Consider the following 19,130-nt stretch of genomic DNA (forward strand, 5'->3'; position numbering starts at 1 on the left):
GCGTTGAATTGGACTTGGCTGGGTCAAGGCAATTATTAATGTCAATATGTTACTGGTGATGTTTCGTTGGTAGTTCAATAATGTGGATGTAGCGATTCTGCCCGAAGACTTGAATGCGTAGGAAACTAGTTTTATCTTATCGAATGTTTTAATCTTCCCCAGATGGCGACCAGTGCCTGCATAACCTGCATCAAATCCATCGGATGGGATGAACCATCTCTCACAATTAGCGACAGCCAAGATGTGCAGAATGCCCTGAGCAAACATTTTTGGTTCGGTGTAAGTAGTGACACATTGCTCGGTTGCATTTCTTAACATTAAACAATACGGCCATTTTCTCATAGGAAGATCAATGCCTCAAAAGTATTATTTGTCAGCCATGTTGGCATAAAATTGCCGAATTCAACCGATTCTACTGCGAAGTCGAGCAGCTACACGCTCAACAGACGTACCCTCCGATACATCTACTGGAGATAAAGCAGGAAGTAAGTCTAAATCAGTTCACCCCGGAACTGGACGAACCCGATCATCTGGATACCAGTGAAATCAAAGATGGAGCCGGGAATGAGAAAATAGCCGACGATCAGAGTGACGATAACGATAACGATAACGACGACGATGATGACGAAGGCGACTCCGGCGAAAACATCTCTTCAGATGACGATGATAATGATTCTGATTTCAAACCCAAGCGTCAAAAGTTGAAAAAATGCGACATGGAGGAGATTCAACAGTTCATAACGGCAAATATCAAACTGGAATGTACCGTTTGTTCGGAGAAGAGCGAAACGTTCGAAGATCTCCAGAGGCATTCCTTGATGGAACACGAAACGCGGGCTCATGTGTTTTGTTGCGAGCGAAAGTTCATCAACGCCTACCGACTGAATGGACATGTTCAGTTCCACCTGAATCCAGATTCCTTCAAATGTTCACACTGTTCAAAACAGTGTCCCAACAAAGAAGCATTGAGGAAGCACTTTCAAAAGGTCCATACACCGGAGGAAGAGAAGAAGTATCACTGTAAGGTTTGCCCGAGAAAGTTTACGACTCGAAGTGCACTGTCACTACACGAAAAGAATCACGCAGAAACGGATCCAAAAGACGACGGTAAACCAAGGAAGCGTCACCATGCGAACCGAACCAAGCGCGATATAAATAACGAAAAGATGATTGCCGAAAATGTCAACCTGGAATGCGATTCGTGTCAGAAGAAGTTCGATACGTTCGTAATTCTGCAAAAGCACTCGATGGCAGAGCATAAGAAGCTTTCGTACGTATTATGCTGCGGTCAGAAGTTCAACAAAAAGCCACGTCTCGTCGACCATGTGCTTTTCCATCTGGATCCGACCACGTTTCAGTGTAAGGTCTGCCACAAGAATCTCCCGCACACAGAATCGTTGAAGAGACACATGGACAGTAACCACACGCCGGTGGAGGCAAAAACGCTCAAATGCAGCATGTGTCCGAAGATGTTTTCGCACAAGAAATTCCTAAACACTCACGAACGGTATCACAACCGAAGCTGGCAATGCGAGATCTGCGACAAGCGGTTCATATGTGAGGCGGTAATGAAGCAACATCATCGCTCGGTTCACACCAAAGAGCTGAACTACGTGTGCCACATATGTGCCAAGACGTTCCACATCTACTCGTCCTATCGATCCCATCTGCAAACGCATGACGAGCCTTCTAAGCGGGTGAAACCACGGAGGCCGCCGGTACAATGCCCAGTATGTGGCACAATGACACCCAAGCTATCCCACCACATACGCTTGCATTCCGGGACGAAAACGTGCGAACTCTGCGGTCAGGTGTGCAAGAACGTGATAGCCTATCAGTACCACATGAGGCAGCACGAGAACGGGGATTTCGTTTGTTCGGTTTGCGGAAAAGGATTCAAACGGGATATCACGTTGAAGGTAGGTTGGGTGGTATTGTTTGTTTTAGGTTAAGCATCCGGTTCACTGTGGATCATTTCAGGAACATATGGCATCGCATACGGGCGAGGTGCTGTACAGTTGCGACTTCTGTGAGCGGACTTTCAACTCGAATGCCAACCGTGCGGCCCATCGGAAGAAGATGCATCCTCAGCAGTGGCTCGAGGACAAGTTGAAGAAGAAAGCCGCTAGGCAGCAAGCTCAGCTGGGTGTAACGGAACAAACGGAGTGAGGATATGGATCAAGGTAGGTCGCGGTATAAGGTATGCATAAATTTCTGTCATTGTATTTGGAAAAGCATTGTTTGTAGGGTCGATGTTTTGAAGAATCCGCTAGTTCTGAAATTGGCCATTTTACGTCTTGTTCCTAGGTATACTCACCGTCTTTCCAGAAGTCGTAGTTCGTCAATGTAATAATAATTAACCGGCTGAGTGTTATTCAGGTTAGGTACATTCAAGCTGAAGTCTATCTAGGAAACAATAGAATTGGCGACCTTCTACACACTTAGATTTATTTGCCGAATCTCGCACAGCTGAGTGCTCGGCTATAAGTGTTACTGAGATCTCAGCATCTCAGACATCTCAGCAATGTCTAAAAACTACAGGAACTCAGCGCTGTGTACCTGGAGTTTTTACAAATTTATCACACAACTGAGTAGAAGTGACTTTCGCTCTGAGTTATTCTCATTGGCCATGTTGTACCTATATAAAGGCAAGCGTTTAACCAACAGGTGGAAACTAACGATTTTAAATTGGCTCACTGCTTGACTAGCCTATTGGTCCCAAGCAAATCGATTGACGTATCCCATTGCAGTCAAAATTCTAGTACTACACGATGTTTTGATTCGCTATGAAAGTTTGACAGATAAAATGAGGGGCTCGTGGATTTTCCTATGTTTCGAGGGATGCATCGATTAGCTTGGGACCGAAGAAAGTACCAGAGCTGAGCCAAAAAGTTGAACACGTTTCTTCGGGACCTTCTTGCCTTAGAGTTACCTCTATGGTTTAACTCGGTTTGCAGTGGTCGTTTGATTTGTGTAATCTCCATAATAACCCCAGGAAAGCTTTGAAATTGTTGTTTTCGGCAGGAATATTTGGAGGAAGTCTACAGAAGATCTGGGGGAAGTCCACATGAATAAATGGAGAAAGTCCACAGGAAGATCTGGAAGAAGACCATTGGAAGGTGTGAAAAAAATCACTAGAAAATTTGGAGGAAGTCCACAAGGAGACCACGTGAAGATCTGAAAAAAAAGTTCACAGAAAGATCTGGAGGAAATTCACAAGAATATTTGGAGAAAATCCACAGAAATATTTGAAGGAAGTGCACAGGAAGATCTGGAGGAAATCTACAGGAATATTTGGAGGAAGTTCACAGGAAGAACTAGAGGGTCGACATGAAGTAAAGTCCCTGAAGATACCCATAGGAAGATCTGGGAGAAACCCACCGTAAGATCTAGAGGAAAACCGTAGTAAGATTTGGAGAAAGCTCGAAGCAATTTCACAAGCAGATCTGGAAGAAACCCATTTGAAGATCTGGAGGAAGTCCTTAAGAAGCAGTGGAGGAAGTCAACAGAAAAATCTTTAGAAAATCTACATGATTTGGAAGAAGTTCACAGGAGGAAATCACATTATAGGAAGAGTGACAATGGAAGATCTAGACGAAGTCCACTAGGCTTTAGGAAGGAAGTTCGTAGGACTTCGATAGAGAGTCTTCAGGACTTCAGGACGATTTTCACGATAGACTTAGTGTAGATGTTCTGATTAGATTTCCCCTAGAAGACGTTCTCAGTTCTCTTAGAAATGCTTGCGCTAGAAATCTAATGCAGTTCCCATGTAAGTCTTGTGGATTTTTCTTAAGAGTCCTGCATGGTTCATCTTTTAGAATCCTACCAAAAACCCTATGCATTTTGTCTATAAAATTCTCTTAGAAGTCCGGTCGGGAGGAATTTCGGTAGAGGAAACAGCCAGAGGCGAAAGAAAAGGCCTTTTGTTTTGTACGAGAATATAGCCTAAGCGACGGACAAATTCCAGTTGGGCCTTATTCTTCTTTCCTTTATTTAACGTCGATCTCTGTTCCGCAATCTAGTGCCAATCACCGACGGACATCGATTGCCATCCATTGACGACAATCGATGCAGGAAGTCAGCTTCCACACCTGCGTAGGATATCGCACCTAAAGAACCTGAATTTATAAAGATACGACATGTCAAAATTGGAACAATCTATTATCTGACAAAGTCATTCCAATCGAGCAGAAAACCTGTCAAATGGATAATATGTCGTCTCTTTATAAATTCAGGCTCTTTAATCGCACCCATTCAAACACACATGGGCCGGGACCAACGGCTTTACTTCCCTTCCGAAGAAAGACGTGACCAGAGATTTGTATAGCTTAATTGGCTTAGATAAAAAATTTTCCGCGAATACGGGGACAGCTCGACGACCTCCGCTAAAGCCTGCATGGTCTAACCCACGCCTACGCGTGCTAAAACGTCAACGCTCTGCCGCCCTCCGAAAGTATTGTAACTCTCGCTCGCCGTACTACAAACGACTGTTCAATTTTGCGAGTCGTAGTTATCGAAATTACAATCGTTTTTTCTATAATCGACACGTGAGACGCACGGAAGCGAACCTTCGCACGAATCCGAAAAGTTTTTGGTCGTTTGTCAACTCAAAACGGAAGGAATCCGGATTGCCTTGTTCCATGTTTCTCGGGAATGACTCGGCTAATAGTGAAAGAGAAAAATGCGACTTGTTTGCTCGTCATTTCAAGCAAGTGTTCAACGATTTCTCCGCTTCGCCAACACAAGTGCTGGATGCTGCTGTTGGGATGCCACGTGATGTGTTTAGTTTCGTTATTCCGCGCATTTCAGAAGACATGGTGATAGCCGCAACACGCAGAATGAAGCTATCGTTCGCCTTCAGACCTGACGGCATTCCGTCATCAGTTCTAAAACGTTGTGTAGCCAATCTCTGCCTTCCACTTGCGAGGCTATTCAATCTCTCGGCACAGCAATGTGAGTTCCCCTGCCGCTGGAAACTTTCTTATCTGTTCCCAGTGCACAAAAAAGGAGATAAACGGAATGTCATAAATTATCGTGGAATCACCTCCCTGTATGCCTGCTGAAAACTGTTCGAGATTATCATAAATGGTGCTCTGTTCGCACGCTGCAAAAATTATATCGATACAGAACAACACGGTTTCTACCCAAAGCGCTCCGTGTCCACGAACCTGGTGCAGTTTACTTCTAACTGTCTGCGATGCATGGATTCAGGATGGCAAGTCGATACTGCGTATATGGATCTAAAAGCTGCATTTGACACGGTGGACCATAATATCCTGCTGGCCAAGCTGGAGATACTTGGCATCTCGTCAACTGCTGTGGATTGGTTCAGATCTTACTTGGTGAATCGCTATGTACATGTCAAGATTGGCGCTTCGGAATCGGATGTTTTCTCAAACAACTCGGGAGTCCCGCAAGTCAGTAACCTAGGACCGCTACTATTTTCGATCTTTTTAAACGATGTCGCCTTGCTGATACCATCAGGATGCCGCGTTTTCTATGCAGACGATACGAAAATCTACAAAATTATTAAAAGCCTCTCGGACTGCTGGGATCTCCAAAATATGTTAGGTATTTTTGCTGACTGGTGCTCAAGAAATTTGATGAGTCTAAGCATAGAAAAATGTAACATTATTTCATATCACCGAAAAATTGAACCAATCATGTTTGACTATGTTCTCTACGGACGCTGTCTTGCTCGTGTAGAGCACATAAAGGATCTCGGCGTTACCTTGGACTGCAGACTCACTTTCAGAATCCACTACAATGACATCATCTCCAGAGCTAATCGACAATTGGGCTTTATTTTCAAAATTGCCGACGAGTTTCGTGACCCGCTATGTCTCAGGTCACTTTACTGCTCGCTTGTGCGATCCTTATTGGAGTCAAGTTCAGTTGTTTGGTGCACTTTCCATGCTAGCTGGATCACTAGAATTGAATCCGTTCAACGCAAGTTTGTGAGATATGCTCTTCGTTTCCTCAACTGGCGTGACCCAACGAACTTGCCACCGTACGAGGAGCGTTGCCGTCTCCTGGGAATCGAGCCATTAGAGGTGAGACGGACGGTCGCTCAAGCTATGTTCGCTGGAAAGCTGCTTACGGGTGACATTGACTGTCGAACACTGCTGTCACAGCTAAATATGAGAGGTCTCTTCGTCAACGCGACTTTCTGTTTTTGGAACCACGGAGCCGGAATTATACACAACACTAGCCAATTCGAGCAATCAGCCGACAATTCAACAACTTTTTTTTATATGTTCGACTTCAATGTATCAGCTGACGTGTTTCGTCATCGGCTACTTGGCCTTTTCCGTACCGTTGACCGTAACTATTTAGTTTAAGTTTTATTCATTTAGACAGTATTTGTCAGTTGAATTTTTCAATAAACAATAAACAATGTCAGTAGTGTGCTTTGAACAGAAATTTAATGGTATTTTCTATGGTCATTCATGGCGGTCTGTACCATACGGAACGCTTCTAGAATCTAGAGAAACATCGCCAGCTTATTGGCACCGCTATGTCATCTGTTCCCGAAGGCTTCCTCGCTAAAAAAACCATAAACTAAAGGCTTTCGGAAGAACAAAGGAGCTCCCCTTCTGGTCACTGCGTTTGAAATCTTATTAGGTATCAATATCTAAGACAGTTTACCGCGAATCCATATACGCGGCTATCCTGCTATTCGAACGTATTTTGCTGAACCTCACCCGTTAAGTTCAGACCGGTCACGGTCGGCAGTACACCTACCGGCGGCAGGGCCATTCCACCGCCGACGCCTTCCCGACTGCCGTACTTTGCCAGCCGTTGTTCCAGCCACTCCTTCGGGTGCATCTTCTTCCTGTGGGAGTGCATATTGGCGCTGGAGTTAAACGTCTTCACACAATGCGGACACTGATACAGGACGTCTCCGGTATGGGCGGCCGCCACGTGCTCTTTCAGCGTGATCGCCCTGGCGTATTCTTTTCCACAGAAGCTGCACGGAAAAACCCTTGGACCGGAGTGCATCCGCGCCTTGTGTCCCTTCAGTGCCATCAAATTCGGCGACACATGACCGCAAACGTCGCAGCTCAGCTCTCCTTCATTCTTGTGCCGTCGCACATGGACGCGCCAATAATCGTGATTCTTGCACCACTTGAAACAATGCGGACATTGCTTGCGAAGCTGTTCCGCCGAAACTTCATGCGTCTTTCGATGAGTCAAAAACGTCGATCGCATGTAGAATCCTTTCGAGCACACATCGCAGATGTACTCCATCTGCTTCACGTGACGATACTTGACATGATTCTTCAGTATATTAATATTGCTGAAACACTTGCCGCAGGTTTCGCACTTGGCCGTTCCCTTGTCAAGTGTTTCGTGATCTGCCAGGTGCCGTTTCAGGGCACCTTCCTTGACGAAACTCTTCGGACACCGGTGGCACTTGAAAGCGCGCTCTTCCTCCGTAGCGTGGCTCTCCTTTTTGTGCCGATTGTACCCGAATCGATTCTTGTAGGTCTTACCGCAAATCTCGCACTTGAACGCTTCAGGATTCAAAACGTGCTGCACGTGTTGGAAAAGTACCGATCGCTTCCGGTGCTTTATGCCGCAGCACGTGATATAACCTTCTTTGTTATGCGTGTGCATGCAGTGACGCTGGAAGATGTGAAACTGATCAAAATCGACGTTACAGTCTTCGCAAACGTAGCGCGTGTGCTGCTTGATGAAAGCATCTTCCACTTCCCGTTCTTCCGGTGTCTTGGGTGTGTACGGATAGGTATCTTTCTTCTCTTTCTTGACGCTCTTTTCCCCAGGTGCTCGTCGCGTATATTTCCGCTTCTTACGTGGCTCAGGAGCCACTTCCTCCGGTTCATACTCGGATTGATTGTCATCGGAGAAATCATCGTCAATGGTTTCGTCCTGCTTTTCAGAACCTTCGTCGATCAGTTCTGACGGTGGTTCCATCTTGATCACTGGAACTGCTGGTGGTTTTGAGTTTTCTTCTGCAAAATTCATCTGCTGTTCGATTTGGTTCGGACAAACATCCTCCTCCTTGATGAAAACCGGAAGCGGTATAGGGTCTCGATGATTGTGTAGCTTTTCCACTTCTGTGTAAAATTCATGGAACTCGCTGACCTTCTCCCAGCAGACTTTGCAAATAATATCACTTCGAAGCTCATCTTCCTGTACATTGCGAAATTGGTGGAATGTAAGAATTCGGTCACCCAAGCGAAGTATACGGGACTTACCTGGAACCAGAAATGTTGACACAGTACCCTGCAAATGTCCAGCTTTCGATCCTCTTCGGTCTGAATCGGGTAGAAATTCAACGGCTTTCTGCTACACGTCAGACAGCTGCCTTCATCGGACGGCGGCGGTTGCATTTGGCTCATGTTTACCAAGTAAAAATCCGGATTTTCAACCACAGCACTGAAAGTGAATGCGAATTTTTCAACGCTCAAGAAAAACACTAATGATACCTGGGTGGTAGCAAAATGGAGCTTTCCGTGTCAAAAACAATCGTTCATAAAAATGTTGCACATTAAAATCGGTGCAACAGTGTTATGCGGCGTGCGAGCGAGATGATGCGTGCGATTCTGAAGGGCTGCGACCTGCGACATGTACACGGAAACATTCATAAATAGTACTCAGATTATCGGAGGTCCACGGTAGAGTCGGTGTATAATGAGTCACGCCAAGAGAAAAACAGTTGAACTCGCATCACGGTTTTCGAAAGATTCCCATTCTTTTCACTTGGCAACAGAGGACTTTTACAACAACTTCAAATGACTTCTAGCGAGAGAAAAAATATTGCGGCTGTAGTAAATCATTATATCAGTGATTTTGTCAAATTATCTTAACAAAAAATAGTAGAAATTCTCATTACTAATCATTACCGAGCGTATCCCTAGACAATTTAACGCTCATTGCGTGTTTATGCTCATTTCTTCGATTATATTTTATATTTTATTGCAATACCTTTCGTGAACCTTTCATAGCATTGTAATGTTTATTTACTTTGCACGATAGGTAGCCGTTTTGACAGTTCAATAGGTAGACTTGGCTTCACTCTTGGCGTGACTCATTATACACCGACTCTAGTCCACGGTATCAAGTTAAAGACTCGGTCAAAGATTTCTGAAACCACTCCCGAAAAAAAATTATTATAAAACAATGATATTACAATGATTTTTGCTGTTGAATTTCGAGTACATTAAAATTTATTGTTAAATTCTTGTACACAGCAAAAAAAAAAAAAATGTAATATCGATCAATGTAATTCAAGCTGATGTATGAAATAATGATGTAATCAATGGATGTAATTTTGTTCGCAAAATCGATGTACATCGTACAACGTTATATTACACAACCGATTGATTGACCTGGTTGCAGCATTTTGGATGTAATATTCAACAACTTTTTTTTCTGTGTACGGGAGAAAAAGTTGGTGGGCGTTGGCCAGATTTGGATTTTTCAGATATAATCCTAAATAGGACCTAGATTATTTAATACTCTAGTAACCTCAAGTCCGTGCTCTGTCACAATGTTTCATTGTGATTAATCAACACTCAAAGGGGTAAAATATCAAATTTGGGGTGAATTTGAAAGAAAGGGAACTTGGAGTGTAGAGCGCACTGCTGTAGCATATTTGGTTGTAGCATATCCAATGACTTGAAATTAGGTTGAGCGCAAATGACACGAAACATGCATGCTACAAATATTAACCAAGCCTTCATTTTTGAATCGTATGTTCCCATACTTCTGACCATTAACTTCGTGAAGGTTTATAATTGATGACTTTGTTGTACAAGTATAAACCTCCACTCCAAGCTAAATTATTGCAAACACTTTTTCTCATGTAACGTGGGAAACGTAGAACAACGACCTATGTTATTGCCACTTCAAAAAAAAACAAGACCAAACGTAATACGACTCTTTCTCTATCATAACACAAAGTTCCCACACAGGACACTTCTACCCAATCAATAAAGTTTGGCTTTAGCGTCGATTTCTCTTTGACAAATCGATTCCTTATTGGTTAAGCAAAGATTAGAAGCAACTCCAGGCACCTCCTACCTAAGTGTAGAGAAATGTAAATGTGTAGAATTTAAGTGACATGTAAACTGAAATGCAAAGGAATAAAGAGACGAGATTGAACCGTCAAACAAGATTGTTGATGTCAAGGAAGATATCACAAGTCATATTACACTGCCCACTGGACGATTCTGAAGCCTGGCCATGTGAGTGGGGTATGGGTTTATTTGATTGAACGTCATTTCCAATGTATATATTGATGCATTCAAACCATTGGCATTTGAGATAAGACAAAGATAGGATGCGGAGGGCCCGCTTAGGGGAAGCGTAACCCATGTTATGGTTTCCATTTATTAAATAGTTCAGTTAGGCTGGAAATGACAGGTTCATAGTGAGAAAATGTACCAGATGGGGCCCGTTCACTGATCAAAATCAGATTCACATCGTCAGACCCTGCTCAAGAATAAGAGTGGATTGACGATGTCTTGTCAAGTTTTATTTTGAATTTGCGTTTTGCATTTAATACTCTAGTAAATCTCGCGTCCGTGCTCATTCACAACAGTGTGATGTGTCAATACTCACTGAGTTATATGTCTTAGACCAGTTCCAGATTAGTTTGCTATTAATATCTTCTGCATCGCAGTTCGCGATAGATTACTAAATATGGGTTCTCTTTTCCGACCATAATAGTGTGAGGGAAGGGGGTGAGTTAAACGTTGCTATATGAGAGCGAATAGAGGCAAATAGACAACACCATGACCCAAATAAGTAACCAATGCATGCGGCTCACACTTAACTTGTTCTATTTCTTTCTTTCTTCCTAACATGTAGTAATATTAACTGCCTGAGGACAAATGGGAACACGACCAGAAGTTCAATAGGAGAAAAGTAGCGAGAAAATTGGAACAAGAAAAGAAGAATTAAACTTGCACCGGCAAGAGGAAGCAGACAGAAAGGATCATGCCGGTTGGAAACAGCCAATGTATACTGGACGAAGCTTGTATCTAGGAAAAGTCGTATGTACAGGAAACCGTAAGTAGGATAAGAATCGTAAAAGGTGTGTGCTTGCTTGATAAGATCCTAACTTTACTTTAAATACACGGTAGGAATCGAATATCCATTTATGATTAAGGTTTTGCCCATTTTTCAGTGGGAGTGGCAATTCTCATTGATGAGTGATTTATCGTACCCATTTATTAGTAACCGTTAGCAGCTAATGATTAATTAATTAGTTTCAGCATTTTCGTCATTATAATCAAAAGGTGAGTTTTAAAAGTATAATTATATGCATATAGATAAGTTAATGTACCAGAACCTGGACGGACACGAGCCTACCCAGGGGAGGACCCGGATACGACCACCCATGTGTGTCTAGAGTATCGCACGAGCTGACGAGTGCAACGGGAAGGACAGTAGGTGTATAGACTAGGGAGTTGGTCCCTAGATAAGCTTTCTTAGCGGAAGGCACAGCCTATGCACTGAACAATTACAATTACAATTAAATTCTTGTACGGGAGAAAAAGTCAATTTCAATTTTTAATGCTCAAACCATGAAAATTAGAGTGATGAGATCAAATTTGTTCGCGATTGAAGCGAACGTAATGTGTTGTAGAAGTAGTAGTAGTAGTTGTTTTGTGTAATCGTCCTAACCACTTACCCAATCCTTTAAAACTCTACTAACCCCGAGGCGACCGCGGGTAATCGGTTTCCGAAACTAACCCTAATGTGCTACATGTGTAATTTGTATCAAGACCCTGAAAACAAGCTTTGATCATTTCCTTACGCTGCCGCTGGCTTGGCACGAGCATGCAAGCAGCAGCACCGACCGAGCGACGAGCGACCGACCGACCACAAACCAACGAGCGTGCAGCGAGTGCTGATTGGTTATGAATGAAGGAGAAATGAATGAATGCAACATCAAGAAGAAGAAAGCCAAACACATTTAAAGCAACGCATTTTGCGCGTCGCGATCATACAGTCCACAAGCTTTGTAAAGCAAACACCGAAATATAGCGCCGTTGAAAGTTTTAATTCATTCTCGTTTTTCCTCTTTGGACAAGCCGAAGCCAAAACAGTCCTTTTCAGGGCTATGAGTTGAGTTGGATTTCAGTCGAGCTTTTCGTTGTGTTCCTGTTGGCATTCCCACAGGGGGAATTGGCCAAATCAGCTGGAATCCTCCGAGCCGAGGATTGCCACACCATCTCCAGTGTCCGTGATCGGACATTTTTGGTCCTTCGAGCCGGATCCGTGTGATCCCATCTGTTTCTGTTGCAACCGCAACAGCGTTTCAACAATCTGACGATTGTCGAAAAGTTCCTGCCTTTTGTCGCTGTGATCAGCCGATCGGATTTTCTGCTACCTCACGAAAAGCTCGCAGAGTTTTGTTTTAGAATTTTCTTGTGGCTTGGCTAAAAGGAAAACCGCAAGTTTCTTCGAAAGTACAGTCGCGAGTGAAATCGAACCTGTTCGTCGTCGCGTGTGCAAAACAAAACGTACGCGAACGTCTTACGTCGTGTGCAAGTGGTGGAACGTGTTTATTCCTGTCCGTTCCTGCCTACCGTTGTGCAGGTGATCGCTGTGATTGATGCCAATTCAACACACACCTGTGAAGAACGAAAAGGAGAAGATGGCTGAAGTGAAGACTCTTGTTCACCTTCGTGGGCAAGCGAAGGCCAAAGTGACGAGGATCCGGAAGGCCGTTGAAGAAGCATCTGGAGCTGGAGCAAGGCAATTGAGTATGGTGCAGCTGAAAGTCTTCACACGCAATTTGGAAACGCACTACCAGGAGTATTGTGATATTCATCGGCAAATCGTCGCTTTGACTCCCGCCGAAAAACTAGTGGACCAGGATGAAACGTACATCCTATTCGAAGACCAACACAACGAGGCTTGCATGTTGGTCGAAACATTAATCCAGTTGATGACCGAGCCGCAACCTCGTCCGATGTCATCGTCCCAGCGAGAAGGGATTCCTCGCATCATCGTACAGCAGCCACCACTCAAGGCTCCCATTCCCACCTTCGATGGGAAACCCGAGAACTGGCCACGTTTCAAGGCCATGTTTCTCGACGTCATGAGAACATCCACCGATTCCGACGCCATCAAACTTTACCACCTTGATAAAGCGTTGCTTGGTAATGCCGCTGGAATCATCGACGTCTGCACCTTGAACGAGAATAATTATGCCGGAGCATGGGAGCTGCTGGAAGAACGTTTTGAAAACAAGCGGCTCATCGTAGACACACACATCCTGGGGCTGCTTAGCCTGAAGAAAATGAACCGAACAAGTGCCAAGGATCTTCGGGAATTAGTCGACGAAGTATCCCGACACATCGATGGATTGAAGCTCATGGAGGAAGTGATGAACGGTATGTCGGAGCGTTTCGTTGTCAACCTCTTGGCAACAGCTCTGGATGCCAAAACCCGGATGGAATGGGAATCAACCGTTCCCCACAAGCAAATTCCCACGTACAAGGACACGATGGAGTTCCTAAAGAAGCGCTGCGCAATCCTGGAGCGGTGCGAGGATGCGATCGTGAAGCCGCCCGTTACGAAGCCATCTGTACCAAGCAAGAATCAAGTGAAGAGCATCTCTACCAAAGCTTTTGCTGTCACCGGAAAGGAGTCCTGTGACGTGTGTGGAACTGGAGCCCACCCGAACTTCAAGTGCGAGATCTTCCGAGCGATGACCGTCGTGCAACGCCAAGCCAAGGTAAGAGAGATCAAAGCTTGTTTTAATTGTTTGAAAGTGGGTCATTTAAGTAATTCGTGTACATCGTCATATACGTGTTCTAAATGCAAGGGTAGACACCATACCCTTCTGCATAGTGATAAACCGGTTTTCCAGTCTACCTCGAAATCCAATGTCTCGAACGCTGAATCCCAGTCTGTTTTTGAGGTTTCACAGTCAATTTCGAAGTCTCAACCTTTTCCTGATGCTTCGCAGTCTGTCTTGAAATCGAATGTCCCAAATGTGCAATATCAATCTGTTCCTAAGGAATCCCAGTTCAATAGTGCAGTCTCGCGTTCACTGAAGCAACCCCCACGTCTGAGTCATAGTTTGTTGATGACGCCTAGGGTTCAGATTAAGGATTCGGATGGAAATCTGAAATACTGTCGAGCATTTTTGGATTGTGGTTCCCAGGCTCACCTTACTTCTCGTAGTCTGGTTAAGTCTTTGAATCTACCCCGTTTCTCTACTAACGTTGAGGTAGTCGGAGCAAATGGTCAGCGTTCAACGCTATCTGAGATGGTTAGAATTGAGATACGTTCTTGTAATTCTAACTATGCTGCGCAACTTGAGTGTCTTGTTGCTGACAAAGTTACTGGCCCTATGCCATCTGTTCCATTTGATATAAGGAAGTGGAACATCCCTCCGAATCTTCCACTTGCAGATCCTGAATTTCATATTCCTGGTGAAATTGACTTGCTGATTGGAATTCAGTTGTTTTTCAAATTATTGCTGCCAGGTCAAGTCAAGATGGCTGATGAACTTCCAATCCTCCAAGAAACTCGGCTTGGATGGGTTGTTGCTGGTTCTATCGAAGAGTCTCATGTTGCACAACATTGTTACTCTGTGGGTCTGCAAAGTCTTGCTGATTCTATGGAAAGGTTTTGGTCGATTGAATCCGTGGATTCATGTAATCCTCTCACCAATGAAGAACAGTTGTGCGAAGAAATTTTCTCCTCCACAACCCATCGCGACCAGAATGGTCGTTACATTGTTCAATTGCCCCTGAAAGATTCTATTCATCGGGTAGAAGACAATCGTTCGATTGCTCTTCGTCGATTCTTCATGCTGGAACAACGGTTCCTGAAAAACCCTGAGCTGAAAAAACAATATGCAGAGTTCATCAATGAGTACAAATCCCTCGGTCACTGTATTCAGATTGATGAGTCTCAAGATCCTCCAAAGCTTTTGAAGTATTATGTCCCTCACCATGCGGTTTTGAAGCCTACGAGCTCTTCAACGAAGCTCAGAGTTGTGTTTGATGCTTCATCGAAGGGTAATGGACCTTCCCTGAATGATGCTTTGATGATCGGACCAGTGGTCCAAGATGATATCTTAACGATCAACCTGCGTTTTCGTAAGCATCGATTCGCCTTCTCTGCTGACGTTAGTAAAATGTACCGGCAAATAGCATTTGCCAGAATCCACACTTCTTTGCTTCGAATTTTCTGGAGAGAAAATCCAAATGATCCCTTACAAGTTTTGGAATTAACGACAGTAACCTATGGTACATCTTCTGCGCCATTCTTAGCCACAAGGGCACTTCAGCAGCTTGCTATTGATGATGGTGATCAATTTCCGATTGCAGCCAAGATCGTTCTTGAAGATTTTTATGCTGATGATGTTTATGTTGAAGTTCATGGCTTTGCCGACGCTTCTGCCTATGCGTATGGAGCATGTCTTTATATCCGAACCGTAACCCATGATGGGGTAAAGGTATCTCTTGTCTGTAGTAAGTCGAAGGTCATTCCAATCAAAGGATTGACGATTCCCCGATCCGAACTGTGTGCTGCATTGTTGCTAATCAGATTGGCCATGAAGGTTCTTCCGGCAATTAAGATGAACTTCCACTCAATCCATTATTGGTCGGATAGTCAGATCGTTCTTTCATGGTTAAAAAAGCCTCTATCTCAACTTGACGTTTTTGTTCGCAATCGAGTTGCAGAAATTGTTGATCATTCTGTTGATGCTAATTGGAATTACATCAAGTCGTCCGAAAACCCAGCTGATGTTGTCAGTCGTGGTCAACCCTCACAACTCCTTGCCTCGAACGAACTTTGGTGGAACGAACCTCCGTTTCTGCGAAGTCATAGCTATCAGATTGATGAGCTTAATCCTCTTCCCGATGATAAACTACCGGAATTGAAACCAGTAACCGCGTCTACTGCCGTTCTTGTTCCTGAAACCCTTCCAGTTATGACTGCCTTTAGTTCATTCCGAAAGCTTCAGCGAGTGATTGGATATGTCAGGAGATTTGTTGTGAATGCAAGGTCTCCCAAATCGGAACGCATCACTTCGGAATACCTAACTGTGCGAGAGTTGAAAGAGTCATTGAATTTGATTGTTAAGTATATTCAAGGAGTCGCATTTTCTGACGAAATTCGTCGGCTTGAATCTTTGCGTCGACTCAGTAGTCTGAATGTTATTATGAATGATGGTGTGTTGAGAGTGGGTGGAAGACTGAAGCATTCATGTTTGCCATATGGTTCAAAGCACCAAGCCGTACTCCCTGACAAAAACCCAATTGTCGAATCGTTGCTAAGAGCAATGCACTGCGAAATGTTGCACATTGGTCCGTCTGGTCTCATTTCGTTGGTCCGCCAGAGATTCTGGCTTCTGAATGCTCGTTCTGTTGTCAGGAAAATCATCCGGTCTTGCGTTACATGTTTCCGATCCAATCCGAGGTTGCTTCAGCCATCTATGGGCGATCTACCTGAGGTTAGAGTCGTTCCAGCTACACCTTTCTCGAAATCAGGAGTTGATTTCGCAGGGCCAGTTTTCATTCGCCAAGGCAGTATGAAACCTGTTCTAGTGAAGGCTTACATTTGTCTTTTTATTTGTATGACCACCAAGGACATACACTTGGAATTGGTATCGGATTTGTCTGCTTCATCCTTTGTTGCAGCACTTCATCGTTTTGTTGCTCGACGAGGTCTCATCGAGGAACTGTTCTCGGACAACGGGACAAATTTTGTAGGAGCCAAATCTGATCTGCACGATTTGTTCCAGTTGTTCAAAAGTGATCAACTGCATGGACAGTTGAATGAGTTCTGTCAGGTTCGGGAGATAAAATGGACTTTTATTCCACCCAGGGCGCCCAATTTTGGGGGGTTGTGGGAAGCTGGAGTAAAGAGTACCAAAACACACCTTAAAAAAGTTCTTCGTGATGCTTCGCTGACGTTTGAGGAGTATTACACTGTGCTCACACAGATCGAGGCGATCCTTAACTCCCGACCACTGTTTCCGTCCTCTTCAGATCCCAATGAGCTTGAAGCTGTTACGCCCGGGCATTTCCTCATTGGTCGCCCATTGACTGCTATTCCGGAACTTTCACTTGAAGATGTAAACATTAATAGACTTACACGCTGGCAGCTTGTCCAGCGTATCCGTGACCATTTTTGGAAGCGATGGTCTCGCGAGTATTTGAATACCCTACAAACCCGTCAAAAATGGACAAAGGGTTCCAAGAATGTAACTCCAGGGATGGTAGTATTGTTGAAGGAAGATAACCTTCCACCTCAGGCGTGGAAACTGGCTCGAATTCTGAAGGTCTACCCCGGATCAGATTCAATTGTTAGGGTTGCAGATGTCCAAACCTCTCATGGTATTTTCCGCCGCCCAATCTCGAAGTTGGCCCCTTTACCCTTTGATTCAACCCAGCCCTCTGTTGTTCATCAAGTTCCTCTTTGCCCGGGGGGAGAATGTTCGCGATTGAAGCGAACGTAATGTGTTGTAGAAGTAGTAGTAGTAGTTGTTTTGTGTAATCGTCCTAACCACTTACCCAATCCTTTAAAACTCTACTAACCCCGAGGCGACCGCGGGTAATCGGTTTCCGAAACTAACCCTAATGTGCTACATGTGTAATTTGTATCAAGACCCTGAAAACAAGCTTTGATCATTTCCTTACGCTGCCGCTGGCTTGGCACGAGCATGCAAGCAGCAGCACCGACCGAGCGACGAGCGACCGACCGACCACAAACCAACGAGCGTGCAGCGAGTGCTGATTGGTTATGAATGAAGGAGAAATGAATGAATGCAACATCAAGAAGAAGAAAGCCAAACACATTTAAAGCAACGCATTTTGCGCGTCGCGATCATACAGTCCACAAGCTTTGTAAAGCAAACACCGAAATATAGCGCCGTTGAAAGTTTTAATTCATTCTCGTTTTTCCTCTTTGGACAAGCCGAAGCCAAAACAGTCCTTTTCAGGGCTATGAGTTGAGTTGGATTTCAGTCGAGCTTTTCGTTGTGTTCCTGTTGGCATTCCCACAGGGGGAATTGGCCAAATCAGCTGGAATCCTCCGAGCCGAGGATTGCCACACCATCTCCAGTGTCCGTGATCGGACAAAATTTGTTCGAGAAAAATCAGTTTTTTATTGTTAAGATGCTTAACCCCCCCCCCCCCTTTTTACTGTTAATTTCTCAAATACCATGATTTTCATTGTTATGACTGTACCTCATTGAATTACAATGACAATAAAAATTATTGTATTTTTATTGGATTTTTTTACGGGTTTCTTAATTCAATCCACCAATCTTCATCTCTCACTCTTTACAATTCGGTCTTATGGTCTATTCAGCTCAATAGCGTTCGGCCAAGTGACCTTAATACCAACAATCAATATGAAACTATCGATTTGAAATTGGCTCACTACTTGACTAGCCTATTGGTCCCAAGCAAATAGATTAACGTACCCCATTCTAGTCAAAATTCTAGTACAACACAATGTTTGTTTTGATTCGCTATGAAAGTTTGACAGATAGAATGAGGGGTTATTGGAATTTCCTATGTTTCGAGGGGTGAATCGATTAGCTTGGGACCGAAGATAGTACCAGAGCTTAGCCAAAAAGTAGAGCCCGTTTCTTCGGGACCTTGTAGTCTTAGGCCGTTCGCAATGCTGAGTTTCAAATTTGTTTTGAACGACTCGACAATTCTATAATTTGAAACTGTCAAAAATAAAACTGCAACACGATCAGTGCAACGCACAGTTCCAAAAGATGTTTGTAATCATCAAGTTCCATAAACTTTACTGTTCTCCATGAAGTTCATAGAGTTTTTTGTGAAGCTCTACGAAACATCTTTAAATACATCCAAAGAAATTTGAAACATAGTTCCATTCGTGTTTTAAACTCGCTCAGAAATAAAACAGAATAGTCGAGTAGTTGCAAATCTGGTGCAAAATAGTGCTCGAATAATGAAACTGCAACTCAGCATTGCGAGAGGTGCGTTTCTGTTCTAGTTTCAAATTGAAACAGTCCTTATAAAATACAACAGCATTGCGAACGGCCTTAGAGTTACCTCTATGTTAATACCCCGTACATACTATGGCTTATATCATGTATTATAGGCTGTCTTGCAATGAGAATTCATACATAGGATTTCCAATGAAAA

General features: G+C 43.9%; 2 protein-coding genes across 2 annotated transcripts in view; one reads left to right on the forward strand and one right to left on the reverse strand.

The window, feature by feature from the left end:
• The window catches only part of LOC135707522 (uncharacterized), an 85,463-nt gene that overhangs the window by 21,498 nt on the left and 44,835 nt on the right, over window positions 1–19,130 (forward strand). The window contains exons 2-5 of the mRNA XM_065229365.1: window positions 163–279; window positions 345–1,919; window positions 1,981–2,166; window positions 12,620–13,720. Of these exons, the coding sequence (XP_065085437.1) occupies window positions 163–279; window positions 345–1,919; window positions 1,981–2,166; window positions 12,620–13,720 (2,979 nt within the window). The remainder of the gene's footprint in view (window positions 1–162; window positions 280–344; window positions 1,920–1,980; window positions 2,167–12,619; window positions 13,721–19,130) is intronic.
• LOC135707485 (transcription factor grauzone-like) lies at window positions 6,522–8,472 on the reverse strand. The gene is made up of 2 exons (XM_065229327.1): window positions 8,223–8,472; window positions 6,522–8,157 (listed from the first exon to the last, which is right to left on the reverse strand). The coding sequence occupies exons 1-2, from the start codon at window positions 8,364–8,366 to the stop codon at window positions 6,676–6,678; spliced, it is 1,626 nt and encodes a 541-aa protein (XP_065085399.1). The 5' UTR covers window positions 8,367–8,472; the 3' UTR covers window positions 6,522–6,675.

This window comes from Ochlerotatus camptorhynchus, unplaced genomic scaffold, assembly GCF_037179485.1.
Source record: "Ochlerotatus camptorhynchus isolate MF236.1 unplaced genomic scaffold, CSIRO-AGI_Acam_v1.1 ptg000313l, whole genome shotgun sequence".
In the NCBI taxonomy this organism is placed as follows: Eukaryota; Metazoa; Arthropoda; class Insecta; order Diptera; family Culicidae; genus Ochlerotatus; species Ochlerotatus camptorhynchus.

What these genes read in the sequence shown, in the direction of transcription:
- LOC135707485 (XM_065229327.1), bottom strand. Translation starts at nt 8,366, where the DNA reads ATGAGCCAAATGCAACCGCCGCCGTCCGATGAAGGCAGCTGTCTGACG. An exon ending in GTCAACATTTCTGGTTCCAG is followed by an intron (nt 8,158 to 8,222) that starts GTAAGTCCCGTA and finishes CGCAATGTACAG; the next exon opens with GAAGATGAGCTTCGAAGTGA.